The sequence below is a fragment of the Diabrotica virgifera genome, chromosome 4 (genome assembly GCF_917563875.1).
Source record: "Diabrotica virgifera virgifera chromosome 4, PGI_DIABVI_V3a".
Classification (NCBI taxonomy): Eukaryota; Metazoa; Arthropoda; class Insecta; order Coleoptera; family Chrysomelidae; genus Diabrotica; species Diabrotica virgifera.
In genome coordinates, this window is record NC_065446.1 from 18746418 (window position 1) to 18762589 (window position 16172).

Consider the following 16172-nt stretch of genomic DNA (forward strand, 5'->3'; position numbering starts at 1 on the left):
AAAATATTGTCCAACGGTAAATATAGATTTATTGAGGATCAGGTGGAAAAGAACTGATTTACCTTATAAAACTTAAAAATTATACCAAATTAAAAATTTTTAGTCGCTTGGAGTTTTCTCCAATATTATAAAGTATATTATTATTTTAGAAAATAGTACGTTTCACAGGACGTTTATTAACTTCATATATGCAATATATTTGACTAAACTAACTAATAGCAAACTAGCTAATTATATTATCTGGCTTATTAAATTACTAGGTACATAAACTACATACTATTTAATAAATGATAAAATAAACTACCTACCTGCTAACAATTTTTGTAAAAACTCTCCTTCTTTATGTTGAACCGTCTTAATGATAAATTCATCGTCGAAAGTGACATAAAAGATGGAACCGCTAGCACCGGGATTCGATAATTCTCTTAATCTCGTGTTACACATTGACATCTGAAAAAAAATGCAATATTAAAGTTATTACAATAATATGCAATATTTTCTCAATTCATAAAATTGGCACGAAAACAAGTTAAATACGACTTGAATCCGTTTTGTTTTCAGTGGCTATTAATTTCAATAATCAGTTTGACTTAATTTCAAGTCAAACTCAAGTCAATCCTTCTGACAAATAATTCAAGTCAAGTCAAACTGGTCAATCGTACAGGTTTGAAAATTCAAACTGTTTGTCAAACTAGTTTGAAAGAGTTTGAAAAATAATTTATTTGGTAGATATAATTTTTTTTCAGGTTAAACATGTTAGTTGTCAATTAAGATAAGAAAATTAATAAAACAATGAGTGCCATATGAGTAACTTGATACAGGAAGCGATTCTAGTCAAAGTAGGGTTATAAATTTCTTGAAAATGTTTTTCTGACAAGTTTGTTTTATCGATATCACTTTTTTATACTTTTATTTGAGTGTTACTAGATTAAAACAAAAAATTCGTTGGATGGCTTTTTTATCATACCGAGTGTAATTTAATCTACTTTACCAAAAATTTATGAAGGAACAACAAAATATTATATTTTTGATAGAGTATGTTTAATTTTAACATTAGCTCTTAAAGTACGCCTAACAAAATGTTACGTATACAGTGTAGTATACTATGGAGTGGAATCATGGACGTTAAATGTAGAGACAATGAGACGACTTAACGCCTTTGAAATGTGGACCTATAGAAAAATTATGAGGGTTTCCTGGGTAAATAGAGTTACGAACAACGAAGTACTGAGAAGAATAGGTAAAGAGAAGGAAGTTGAACTTACAATTAAAGAACGAAAACTACAGTATCTCGGACATGTGATGCGGGGCGAGAAGTATGGCATCCTGCGACTCATAATGCAAGGAAAGATAGATGACAGAAGAAGCATCGGAAGAAGACGAATTTCATGGCTGAAGAACCTGAGAGAATGGTTTGGATGCAGCTCAAAACAACTATTTAGAGCTACTGCCTCAAAAATAGCTATGATGATTGCCAACCTCCGTAGCGGAGATGGCACCTGAAGAAGGTTTAATTAATTATTGCGACTTTGCAATGTCGTTTTAAAGAATTAGTTCACTATTTGTCATTTTATAACGCTGTTCTTTATTTTTATGGCAGTGAAGCATGGGTCCTGACAGAAACATCCAAAAACAAACTCGACACATTCGAAAGGAAAGTACTGAGGAGAAAACTAAGACCTGTGAATTCGATACAACAACGAACTTTATCAACTTTATAAGGAAACACCGCTGTCAGACTTCATTAGAATACAAAAATTGCAATGGGCCGGACATGGTGATAAGAATGGGAGATGATAGACTGCCAAAAAGGCACTGAGCGCAAAGATGCAGGGAATGAGACCGGTTGGAAAGCCAAGAAAGCGCTGGGAAGACAAAGTAAGCAGCAATGCACAAGCATTTTTAGGAGTCCATGTATGGAGAACAGCAGCGACAGATAAACAAGGCTGGAGGCAAAAAATCAAGGAGTCCAAGGCTCAATTTGGGCTGTAGTGCCGTAGAAGAAGAACAGGATGGGAGGACGAACTTTCTTTTTGCGCACTGTTGTGGTGTGTAAACATGATAATATTGCATTTTTTTGTGACTGCCATTCCTGTTCTCTTAATTTTTGGTTTTTTTTGTTTTTTCACTGCCACTTAAATGTTTTTAACTCATGACTCATGATAATAACGAAACGATTACTTAGTTAAGAAAAATAAGTGTTCAAAGAAATTTAATAAAACGACTAATGATTAATGAATAGATTAGTTGAGCTAACTTAAAAATAACAGGACTAAAAACTAATACAAGCAAGCAATACTTTATCTTTGCAAAAAACGGAATCAAACATCAAACTATTTATTAAATTTAAAAGTGCATTTTAAATAAATATTTATAATCAAGTATATTCAAATGGGAAATAAGCCACAATTTTACCTAAAAATGATTTTATTAACGTTTCGACGCCCAAGTCGGGTGTCGTTGTCAAAATACAAAATAATACTAAATATTTATTATGACAACTACGTGACAATACCTCTTGTAAATCGTACCTCTTCTTAATCCTTCGGAGTGGTGTTTAAATTTTGCTTATTTTTATTAATGCCAGCAAGGCAATCTACCTACTCTTATTGCAGTTTTATGATAAGAACGGTTTATGGTTTATGAATATAACTCTAACCTAATTTGTTATCATTTATCATTTCCTGTTCGTAAGATGAAATAATTTTAAAAATTTATTTTGTTTTTTCAGTAAACATATTCTTTTAGTGATCTTTTCGGGCCCCATTAAAATGAGGGCCCGAGGCAGGGGCCTCATGGACCCACTGGTAAAGTAGGCCCTGATTGCACGTTGAGTTGATTCCTATCTTTAGTTTTTATCTTTTTCTATTAAATATTTTCCATTTCTCAATGCGTGCCACGCCACATTCCGTTGGATGCCAGCTCAAAAACAAAAGTATTTCAGTTCTTAAACATTAGCCGACGCGCAGAATTACAATGCCCTTTCTCTTTCAACGATTATCAAAGAGCAAAGAGTTTAAAACCCTCAACTCCCAGTTTCACCGTGTTTCAACTAGCTCATAAGTTTTAATGGCACTTGAGATTGTTCCCTAGCGCCTTTATATTGGGCGGCTTGAATGTATTATCTTCATTTCAGCCTTCTTTCCTGCAGAATCCCGCCAAACTTGGGATGTTTTTAATTTTTTTAAATATCTTTTTTTTTTAATTCGATACTTTGGTTTTGTGCAGTTCTCTGTCCGTGTATTATGCAGCCAAAATGGCAACAGACAAAAAATAAATATGTATAAGGGCCATTCCATTTCAAATCACTCAATTTTGGAGCAAAAAAAATTTTCAGACAAAAAATTTTGGATCTCCGATTTGTCTGAAAATTGGTATATAGCTTCTACGGGTCGTAAAAATAAGATATTTAAGGTCAACAAATTTTCTTCTTCTTTTTTTCTCAAAATGTTATTTTATGCGATTTTACAGTGATTTGGTGTTTATTTATACAAATTTGCATTTTCTATCGTAAAGTATCAATGGAAAACATAATATTTTAATAGAAGGGACTCAAAAATGTCATTATATAATAATAATAATAATAATAGCTTTATTGCCCAACAGTTTCCCATTTACAGGACAATGATAAAAATATTACATGATTTATAACACCTATAGGTAAGATAAAGATTTAAGCAGTAGTACCAAAAGAAATAACGTAAATAATACAAGTTAGACTAAAATTAATACAAATTCAAACAGAAAAAGAAAATAAATTAATAAAAAAAATAAAATAAAAAATTAGTGCTTATTTCAGACACTCAATAGCTACTTTTATAAAGTTCCTTTGAGAACATGAAAAAATGTCACAATGCTTACCAATAACATTAAAATTTCTACACATTACATTAATAGGAGCCTTACATAGAATATTTTTACGAGCTCTTGTACACCTAAATAATACATTTGTTCTTAAATTTGACCTTGGAATATTAAAATTAATGTTTTCTAATATTGAAATACAATCAATTGCATTATTAACAAGTTTGTACAAAAAAATTAAAGATGCAACTTTTCTTCTTAATTCTAAACTACACATACTAAAACGATCACACAAGTAATTATTATCTACACCTCTAGCCGGATAAAGACCATTTACTTTAAACATTAAAAATTTTAGAAATTTTCTCTGAACGCTTTCAATTGCAATGTTATGACAATCATAGAAAGGACTCCATACAATACTGGCATATTCAAGTTTAGAGCGGACATAAGTATAATATCGCAATGTTAATGACTTAATATTATTAAATGACTTACAATTGCGAATTAAAAATCCATAAGCCTTCAACGCTTCAGAAACTTTAACACACATATGTTCCACAAAAGTGAGTTTTGTGTCAAAAATTACACCCAAATCCTTAACCGTGTTCTGCCTTTCTAATATTCTATCGTGACAACTATAGTTAAATACAAATAAACTTGATTTCCTAGAAAAAGTGACTACTTTACATTTTTTTGTGTTAAGTTGTAATTTGTTGCTGTTGCACCAATTTTCCAATATTTCTATATTCTGCTGAAGTTGGTTACAATCATCCAGCTCCCTAATAGTAGAAAATATTTTCAAATCGTCAGCAAAGCCCAGTCTTTCGCATGAAATATTTTCAAGAAGGTCATTAATAAATAGTAGAAAGAGCAATGGACCGAGATTGGAACCTTGAGGCACACCAGACGCAGCAAGATATTTTTCTGAGACATAACCATTATATGCTACAAACTGCATCCTTCCCTGAAGATACGATTTTAACAATAAAAGAGCACTGTCAGTAAAACCAAATGTTGAAAGCTTGCTAAGTAATACTTCATGATCAATTCTGTCAAAAGCCTTCGAAAAATCGGTATATATGTATAACATCAACTTGGCCATTATCGTCAATAACTTCAGAAAGATATTGGGTAAAATAAACCAAGTTGGTTTATTATATGGCATTATAACAAGTTACTTTGATTCAAAACAAGCTTTTGATCAAATTTTATAGTGTAGAAAACGTTAAAATACCGTTTTTTACATTAAAATATCGACCTCACGACAAAAATTGTTAAAAAGAAATTGTAATAATTGTAAATACGATTTATTTGGAACAATTTCAGTTCCTACCATTTTTGTCGAAAATTTAAAAATGGCGGAGATATTGAGCAAAACAGGTTCTCCTTTAAAATCAAGATGGCTGCTAACGTAACGGAGGAATTCATTCGTGATTTTAAATTTAGGCTACTATTGACTCCCCTAAAGATCAGAAAAATAAAATTTTGGGCAGCTCGGCATTCAAGGTCAAATGCTATCCCGACTGGACTAATATATACTTTTGAGTCTGATATTACTGCATGTAACTTTTTTGGTATTGTAATATAATTCAAATCCTTCTAACCACTTAAGTCCTATCTTTTGGCTATCTGTGGGCAAATTTTCAGCCAAATCGATGATAATGTATTTTGGGAATGGAGGAAAATGCAAAAAACGGTATTTTAACGTTTTTTACACTATAAAATTTGATCAAAAACTTGTTTTGATTCAAAATAACTTGTTATAATGCCATATAATGACATCTTTGGGTCCTTTCTATTAAAATATTATGTTTTTCATCGATACTTTACGACAGAAAATGCAAATTTGTTTAAATAACATTTTGAGAAAAAAAGAAGAAGAAGATTTTTTGACCTTAAATATCTTATTTTTACGTCCCGCAGAAGCTATATACCAATTTTCAGACAAATCGGAGATCCAAAATTTTTTGCCTGAGTGATTTGACATGGAATGTACCATAAACATTTTCAATTTCTTTGCAACACGAAAATGCAGCAGCTGCATAATACTCTAGTTAAATCGGAGAGTGCAGGAAGAGTCTATACCGGTTTCGGAGGTCTTTTCCCCCTCATCAGTAGTCCCAAAAGACCTCCGAAACCGGTATAGACTCTTCCTGCACTCTCCGATTTAACCAGAGTATTATGCAGCTGCTGCATTTTCGTGTTGCAAAGAAATTGAAAATGTTTATACATTTTTAATTTATTTACTCTTTTGTATGAGTATTAAGGAATCTTTCTTGTTGGAACTTTTACCACGCTGAGCAGATGAGTTGTGAATTATTTAAAATTCTCTCATCTTAATTTCCTCGGCATCCTGTATGATTTATAATTTTTAAAAATCTCGGGAGGTTTTAACCATAGAAAGTATTCCACCTGTTGTCAATCTGGTGGCATGGAGACGATATTTATTGTCGTTTTCTGTGCTACTTCGATTGATAACTTACTTTAAAAAATAAACAGTTCACCATTAAAAATTATGTGGATTGGACACAAGAGGGCAGGGATTGACAGAAGAGACCTGAAAATAATAACCAACCTGTATTGTAATCAATCAGCAGTGCTCCGAATAGATGGAGAATATACAGATCAGGACAAAATCTTAAGTGGAGTGAGACAGGGATGCATAATTTCACCGCTGATATTTAATCTGTACTCAGAGCACATTTTTGAAGAGGCTCTAAAAGATATTGATAAAGACATTTCAATAAATGGAGTCAAGTTCAGTAACCTGCGGTATGCAGATGATACAATAGTGTTTTCCAATACCATATAAAAGGGCTGCAAAACTTAATGAACAAAATAACGGAAACAAGTAGAACATATGGACTAGATATAAGCACCAACAAAACCAAGCTAATGATCATCATATGAGCAAAACGTAACTGGAGCAAATCTGTATGTGAACTAAATGAGATTTGAACGTGTCTCACAATACATAGTGTGACCAACTCCAATTCAGTCTAATTCGGGACAATGCTGGAAAAATACCTAAAATCCGGGAGTTTTCGATGAAAATCGGGCTATTTTTTTTAATATAGAATTTAATATAATCATTTTATTGATTATTTAACATTTTTATGTTGACAAAATTTTTTTTGATGGGATGGATTGTAATGATAATTACATTTTTGTTAGTTTTTGACGTTTCGACTTCCAATCCGGAAATCGTTCTCAAAAAAGGAAAAATTAGAAAATCAACTGATGTTTAATTCCATGTAAATAGAACCTCAGGTTAATATAAAAATATATTTATCATTGTTATCATTATTTAATATCCATGCTTTTGAACGGTCTTTTCAGAAGACGATAATTAAAATAGCGAAACGGGAAAAAGTCCAGAGTTTGTGTTTACGTAGAACTATAATACCACGATATAAACTACATGGGTTTTGGATGTGGTATTAGTATTACACTCTAGGAATTGTCGTCTTTTTTTCGTCCCACCAATTCAATTTGATGTGAATTCTTAGAAGTATATAAAACGTTGAAAATCCGGATGGCCCGGAAGCCTTGTCCGGGACGCCGGGACACGACTTTGTAATTCGGGCCATGTCCCGGATTTTTCGGGCTAGTTCGTCATACTAACAATACAACTACTTGGGAACTATAATCAAGGAGTCGCGGGACAATACTCAAGAGATTAGATGTCGCATCGGAAAGGCAAAAAGTGCATTCTTGACTATGAGCTCTGTGTTCAAGAGCCATGACACAAGAGCCAAAACAAAAATAAGGCTCCTTAAATGTTACGTGTACTCAGTGCTTCTATACGGACTAGAAACGTGGAGCTATGGTTGTAGAGAAAGATCCTGAAGATACCATGGACAGACAAAGTCACCGATGAAGAAGTACTACGGAGGATAAACACAGCCGCAGATTTGGTCTACATCGTAAAGGCCGTAAGCTGCAGTACTTGGTACATATGAGAAATCAAGGCAGATACGAGCTGCTCCAATGAATTTTACAAGGTAAAATTGAAGGAAAAATGGCTCCAGGATGAAGAAAAATATCCTGGCTTGCTAACCCGAGAGCATAGCTAGAATGATCGCTAACGTTCGGAACGGACAGGCACCCTAAGAAAATGAAAAATTATGTGTGGTAAAATTATGAAACGGAAATTTTTACTTTATGAAGACGTTTTACAAATTTTCCTCGGTAACAAAAATGCTGACAATTAGTTATGAGATTTTAATTATTAGCTAATTAAAATGCTATTGGTTTTTCGCGATGAGGATCAAACTTACATTCCTAAATAATCACCTTGATAAATGTTCTGATAACTTTCAGTGATCAGCAGGGAAAATGCTTTGACCAAGATTTTGTGATGATAGAAGAGTGCTACTAAGGACTTTGGGACATTTTCCCTCCCCATAGATCCGCCACTGGCCTTATCAAGTTCCCTGGACGTCAGAAATTAACACGCTGTACTAGACTGTCCGGCTTAAGCTCCTTTCACACACTAAGAACTTAAAACGTGCGAGGGTTAGAACGTACGACGACATTCCAATAGTGGTTCAAGCAATCCTGTGGTATCTTTCTCATTACACGGCAGTTGGAACGTTAGGTGTAATGTGAAAGTTGCCATGGGGTTGCTTGATCCATGTCATTGGAATGTCACCTTCAAATTCTTAGTGTGTGAAAGGAGCGTAAGGTGTACAAACACATGAGTTATATTTATATAAATGCAAATTCTTGCCAGGATAGGAAATAAAATTGAAATATTGTGAACCACAATAGGCTATCTCCCTGTCGAAGTCTTATTAGAGACTGGAACGTTCTTTCTTCTTCTTATGGTACCTATCCGTTACGGATGTTGGACACTAACATGGCTATTCTGACTTTGTTGACTGCTGCCCTGAAAAGTCCGGTAGTGGTTAAGTTAAACCATTTTCGCAGGTTATACAGCCAGGATATTCTTCTTCGTCCTGGACCTCTTGCACTTTACCTTGAAGTATGGTCCGAAGTAGGTCATATCGTTGTTCATTGCGCATTATATGGCCCAGATATTCCAGTTTGCGACGTTTTATGGTTACGACTAGTTCGCGCTCTTTACCCATTCTATGTAGAACTTCTTCGTTGGTAACTCTGTCTATCCAGGAAATCCTCAACATGCGTCTATAGCACCACATCTCAAATGCTTCGAGTCTCTTCAGTGATGCTTCAGTTAAGGTCCATGACTCCACGCCATATAAAAGAACGGATAATACGTAGCATTTTAGTAAACGAACTTTTATTTCCAATGTTATATTGTGGCTGTTAAAGATTTTTTTCATTTTGATGAAAACTGGCTTCTCGTTCCTTATCTTAATTTCCGTCAATTGGTCCCACTGTTCATTTAAGTTTGCACCCAAATAACAAAAGTTGGTGATTTGTGTTATAGGTTGTTGGATTGACCAGGTGGTATCCTATTTTTGCTTATAACCATGTATTTGGTTTTTTTTTATGTTAAAATCAAGCCCAAACCTGCTACTTACTTCTGCCACCTTGGAGACAAGTGTCTGCAGACCTTCAAGAGTGTGTGCAAAAATGACAGTATCATCAGCGTATCTTATGTTGTTTAATCGTTCTCCGTTTATAAGTATTCCCTCGTCTATGTCCGTTAGCGCTAGGTTCATAATGTGCTCTGAATATCTATTGAACAATAATGGGGACAATATACATCCCTGTCGCACACCTCTTTTTATCTTTATGTCGTCTGTTAACTGATCCCCTGCCCTACTCCAACAGCTGCAGTTCGTAATAGATATTGTTTATTATACGGCGATCTCTGCTGTCGAGACCAATTGAATTTAATATTTTCATCAGTTCGTCGTTTTATTCTATCGAACGCTTTCTGGTAATCAACAAAACACACATATATATCACAATTCACGTCTCTACATCTTTGAAAGAGAACTTGTATTGCAAAAAGTGCCTCTCGAGTACCCAATGCATCCCTGAAGCCGAATTGTGTGTTTGTCATGTGTTCTTCACACTTTGTATATATTCTTTTATGTATAATTTTTAAAAAAGTTTTCAGGAGATGGCTCGTAAGCCCAGCCGCACACCAAAGAAACATGAAACGAAAAACATGAAACATGAAACGAAAAACATGTTTCATGACCCTAAAACACTGCTAAACAAATCTCAAAGTCCGCCTACCAATGAAACGAGTGTGATTCATGCTCGTGACACATTTTTATTTTCGGAGAGTTTCATAAATGGCCAGACATATATTTGTTTAGCAGTGGTTTATTTCCATGAAACGTAATTTACGTTTCATGTTTCTTTGGTGTGCGGCTGGGTTAAGGCTTATTATTCGATAATCTTCACATTTTTTGGCATTGGGTTTTTTAGGGATTGTTATAAAAGTTGATCTTAGCCACTGTTGGGGTATTTTTCCACTTTGGTATATATTGTTGAAGATCAAGGTAAGTCTTTTTACTTCGTCTTGATCCATAATTTTCAAAAATTCTGAGTAGAACTCGTCTGGTCCTGCAGCTTTTCTCTCCTTAATATTGTTTATAGCAGCTTCTACTTCCACTTCGAGAATAGGTGGTCCGGTATCGTCATTTTTATTTTGTGTGATGGTGACATTCCTATCGTCTTCAAATGTTGTCACATAGTTCATCCATGTTGTTTTTGTTTCTTCAATATCAACTATTGGATTTCCTTGAGCGTCTGTTAAGTGTCCCGGCCTTTTTGAATTATAGACGCCTGCTGCTTCTTTGATCTTTTTGTGGAGGTAACGTTTTTGTGGAACGTTTTTAATACTCCGTATTTTTTCCAATCCGTTTCTTTCTAATTGGCCAAAAATTTGTCAAAACTGATCCTCAAATAAAAAACAATGTTTAAGCTCGAAATTTCTTAATATTAGGGGGCATTTAAGAAAAAAAAAGGAGGATTGGCCGAAGTGAATAAACTAAAACAGTAAAAAGTAGAACAACAGAAACTTACCAAAAAGTCATCGGGTTGGATTCCAAATAGATCTCGGAAGTACCTGAAAGCTATGGGTGCGTAATTTTTGAACTTAAACTCCGAATAATGATGAGCTGGCGTGTGATTTGATCCTTCGCTAGGAAAATTTGTCGTTTCCACCGTCATAAAATCTTGCATCAAGAGGTCTCTTTCAGGTTTCGATGCCAATCCGCCCACAGCATGCTGAATGCCTGAAAGATAAAAATCATTTATTATCTATACTATCTACTATACTATATACCTACACTATATATACTATATAGGTACTATATATAGTGAGGGTCAAAATTATGGAATACATTCATTTTTTCGAGAATGGGAGATTTTGGAGAGAAATCCCGAAACAGGACAAGAAATTGAGTATGACCATTAGATTGAGGTTCGTCGAATGTTATGTTTGGTCACAACTACGGGGTAGAAGCTTGGACCCTGAAAGCCCAATCCTTAAAAAAAATTTTAGGCATTCGAAATGTGGCTATATAGGCGTATTCTGAAAGTTCCTTGGACTGCAAAAGTCTCAAACGAAGTTGTGATAAGACGAAATGGCAGAAAGCCTATATGAACACAATTAAAATAAGAAAAACATCGTATCTGAGAAACATACTTCGAAACGATAAAGACGATAAAGATGGAAGGAAGAGTAGAGCGAAGAAAAGGCTCGGGAAGAAAGAAGAAATCTTGGCTGAGGAATATCAGAGATTGGACTAACCTGAGTGTAGAAAAGATATTTCACGTTGCAAAAGATAGAGAAGCGTTTAAATAAGTGATCGCCAACCTTCGTTAGCAGACGGTACAATACGAAGAAGAAGTGACGTCATCCATCTGCACGTGATGACGTAATCGATGATTTTTTAAATGAGAATAGGGGTCGTGTGATAGCTCATTTGGAAGGTCATTCCATGCTCTATTCAGTAATACTAAACATTAGCATCACTATTTTTACAGAAGAGCAGTGGCGTAACAAACTCCGTCGGGGCCCCCCGCAGAATTGGAAATGGCGCTCCCTTTAAAAAATTACTAAATGCGACATGTGTAACAAATAGCTATATGTGTTACAGTCCAGTAAATGACCGTAAAATATGGCGATACCTTGTAATTTTCAGTGTCACCACCGAAGTGGTCAATACTTCTCGAGTTACTTATGAGTAAAAATGTTTATTGTTTAAAAAAAACCAAGTTTTTGGGCGATTTTTCGCAAATAGTTCAAAGAGTAAGTATTTGATCGAAAAGAATGTTGTTAGCAAAAATGTAGCTTATAAAAAATGAAACAAAAATGTCTACTGGGTCTATTGACCCAGTAAAAGCAAAGTTTTTTTTCTTGAAAAGTTTTTCTCATTCATCAAATTCCAAATCGAATATTTCAACGTGAAATATCCAAAAAATGAAATACTTTTCGGGGAAACTCATTATAACTGTTTTAAAGTATTTAAAAAAGCTTTATTGTTATTTTTTACAAAAGTTTCTATCATCAAAACTAAACCAGTTATGCTCAAAATAGTCAAAATACAGTTAATCTCATCTTTTGGTAAAAAATTGTAAAAATCTCCTCCTATTTAGCATCCGAAATGAAATTAATCATCATCGCTTTACAAATTACTTAACTTTTTTATATGACCTGTAAGTTTCACCGGTTCAAATTGCTTATTTTTGAAAGGATCCTAGTTGAAAGGGCTTAAACGAGTCACTAATCACAAGTATGTGAAAATTTTAAACAGCCATATCTTAATCAAATTTTGTCTTACAGAAAAACAAAATAAAGCCAAAATATTTTTAAAAGCAAAACCTACATTTCTTTACTCTTTGTGATTTTTCGTATCACTAATACTTTTTAAGTTATTTTGAAAAAAAGCATTTTTCCAAAATGAAAAAACTTTTTCACTATGAAACCAAATTTTTTCAAAAATAAGAACTTCGAACCGGTCAAACTTACAGATGATATTATAAACAATAAATATTTAAAGTAAATGGTAAAGCGCTAGCGATAAATTTTATTTGGGGTGTGAAATAGGGGGAGATTTTCACGAATTTTTTTTTACTAAAAAAGGGACCAACTTTATTTTGAGCGTAATTCGTATAGTTTTGGTGCTAGAAACTTTTATAAAAAATAAAAATAAAGCTTTTTTTGATAAAACGAATATTGGCGGAAAACTGATTAAAAACATTGATTTTTTCGATATAAAACTAACACTTTCGATAGCGAATAAATCGAAAACAATTAATTTTATCAAAAAACTTTATAGAACGTTTTTTGTTTAGAATGAATGTTTTTACCAACTTTTGCGGTCAAAATAAAATAAAAAATTTCCACCACCGAGATGGGGTGGCAACCACCCCCATTACGTATTCTCAAATTTTCAAGCAAATCGATCCATTCTGTAAAAATTGCGAGGTTTTGTCCTATCTTAAGCTTCATTACTTGGACTATAATGTTTACTGAAATTGTTTAAACTATCGGTAAAAACAATGGAATGTAACTTAAATCATTATATTTATTCAAAAAGTAAACGTAGTTAAGTTTCTACGTCACAAGCAAATAAAAGTTTATATTTATCTAAATCGGTGAGACTACAAGAGAGCATGTTGTCTGTTAGAATGGAATAAAAAAAACAAGTGTTTGACGCAATCACATCAACGATTCAATTACCTACAAAAATATGATTTATGAATATACACTCACACACTTTTTTATTTTTAGTTTGATTAAAAACTATACCCTAATTATATCTGTTGCTTCGCTATCTAAGTATTACGTATATATAAAAATATTCCCACCTAATTATTTTCTGAAGGATAATATTTAAAGTGAATAATTTTTGTAGTAACTGGAATAAGACACAGGTACGTTGTTTTGATATTTTTGTACTGTTTCAAAATGGCGGATGGGCGTCAATCTGTAAAAGTATTTTAAATGGGATCATATTTCAAGTAATACCTTCTTTTAATGGTTCTCTATACTATTTGAATCAGTCTGCCCCTAGAATTTTATGTAATCATGTCGTACATTGTATATCATCACGTCTATCTTAATTTTGTTTACAGCTCTTCTTAAGGAGAAAGTCGCAAAATGTCGCCTTCAAAATTTTCAATGTTATAATGACATTAATATTTTTGAAAAATTGAAACGCTGAATAAAAGATTACGTTATTACGGAGGGCCGAAAGTCCCTCAGAACAAATAAAAAGTTTCTTTTGAACGAAATATCTTTAATTAAAAATCACACTATTTTTTATCGAGATAACAATCGAAGATACAATAGAAGCAATAGGCAAACTTAAAAACGGAAAGGCACCTGGACACGACCATATACCACCGGAAATGCTGAAGTACATGGGAATAAAAGGCGTAAAACAATTAGCTGAAATATTCAAAGAAGCAAGCAAAAAAGAAACAATACCGAAGGACTGGGAGATAGGAGTAATAGTGCCGATATATAAGAAAGGAGACCACAAAGATTGTAACAACTATCGAGGAATTACACTGTTATGTTCTTCTCTCAAAGTATATGAAACAGTACTAGAAAAAAAGCTGAGAAACATTACAGAAACTACTTTAAATGAAGCACAGAGTGGCTTTAGAAAGGGACGAGGAGTGCAAGACCATATTTTCACGGTAAAACAAATAATTGAAAAAACGTTACTGTCTAAAAAGAAAGCATATATGGCCTTCATAGACCTGGAAAAGGCATTCGACAGGGTGAAACGACAAACTGTGTGGGACAGCTTGATAAGAAGAGGGGTTGACGATAAACTAGTTGAAATCATCAAAAGTCTTTATAAGAGAAATAGGAACTACATAATACATAAAAACATGAAATCAACAGAATTCGAAACAACTGAAGGACTAAGGCAAGGAGGTGTCATGAGCCCGACCCTCTTCAACATCTTTATGGACGAAATCATGATAGAGTGCACACCACAACTAAAGAAATTGCATGTAGGGTACAGGAATCTCCATAGCGTAACCATTTCAGAATGTGCATTCGCAGATGATGTAGTAGTTATCTCAGAAAAAGAAGAAGACCTGCAAAATAACCTGCAAGCATGGAATCACGCATTATGTAAACAGGGTATGAAGATAAATACACATAAGACGAAGACCATGGTAATATCGCAAGAACCAGTCGTAATAAATATGCAAATTAATGAGGAGGCAATAGAACAAGTAAACCATTTCCAATACTTGGGCGTTACAATCGAAAATAATGGAAGGCAGGACAAAGATGTTGAAGAGAGGATAAGTAAAACATCAAAACTATTTCATGCAATAAAAAATAGCTTCTTAAACAAAAAGGAAATCACAAGAAAAACCAAACTAACTGTATTCAACACCATATATAGACCAGTGCTCACATACGGCTGTGAATCATGGATACTAACTAGAAAACTAAAAAGCAAGATACAAGCCCTAGAAATGAAGTATTTACGAAGAGTTAGAGGAGTGACAATGAGAGACAGAATAAGAAGCACAGATATACGCACAGATCTTAAGACGAAATCTGTACTTGAGTATATTGAAGAAAAACAACTAAGTTGGTGGGGTCACATGAAAAGAATGAAAGACAACATACCGGTGAAGAAAATATGGGAAGCCAGGATACAAAAGAAAAGAAGTAGAGGAAGACCTAGAGAAGATTGGGATACAGTAGTCGCTAAAATCATCCAAAGGAAGGGGAAAACAATAGCAGAAGCAAGCCGATTAGCATACAATAAGAAACAATGGTCAACATTTGTACACACGTGAAAGAATGTGCCAGTCCCGACACTGAAAAGTAAAAGGGACTCAAAAGACTATATATATATATATATATATATATATATATATATATATATATATATATATATATATATATATATATATATATATATATATATATATATATATATATATATATAAAGTAGTTTGGTATTATTGACTGACAATATGTAGATACAAGTTTTTATTGAGGTTGCAGTCAGTGTAAGGAGCAGGATGAGAGAAACTCTTTGTTACAATCGAGCTTTCGCAAAATTTATTTGCTTCGTCAAGATTAGCTAAAATGAGTATATAATTATAAATACAATGAAATTAAAGATAAAAGAACATTGTATAAAAAAGCACAAAAACTTACAACGTGAGGTTAGTTCATTAATTTAACATTTCATAAAATAAACAGATACCTATTTAATGTCTTATTGACATTAATTGAGTGTCTTTCTGGCATTAATCAAATTTAGAACTAAATTAATAAATCAAAATTTTTCATTAGAAATTGTAAAAATTAAAACATTGAAATTTGGAAACGATTAAAATAAGGATATTTTTATATAATTATGTTTTGTGGAAATGTTAAATTAATGAACTAACCTCACGTTGTAAGTTTTTGTGCTTTTTTA

The 16172-nt window shown here is 33.3% G+C and overlaps 1 protein-coding gene across 18 annotated transcripts in view; it reads right to left on the reverse strand.

The window, feature by feature from the left end:
* LOC126883476 (phosphatidylinositol 4-phosphate 5-kinase type-1 alpha) overlaps positions 1–16172 on the reverse strand; it is a 240122-nt gene that overhangs the window by 127768 nt on the left and 96182 nt on the right. For all 18 annotated transcript variants that reach the window (XM_050649046.1, XM_050649048.1, XM_050649056.1 and 15 more), the window contains exons 4-5: positions 10780–10991; positions 309–450 (exon numbers count right to left, since the gene is read on the reverse strand). In XM_050649046.1, the coding sequence (XP_050505003.1) occupies positions 309–450; positions 10780–10991 (354 nt within the window). The remainder of the gene's footprint in view (positions 1–308; positions 451–10779; positions 10992–16172) is intronic.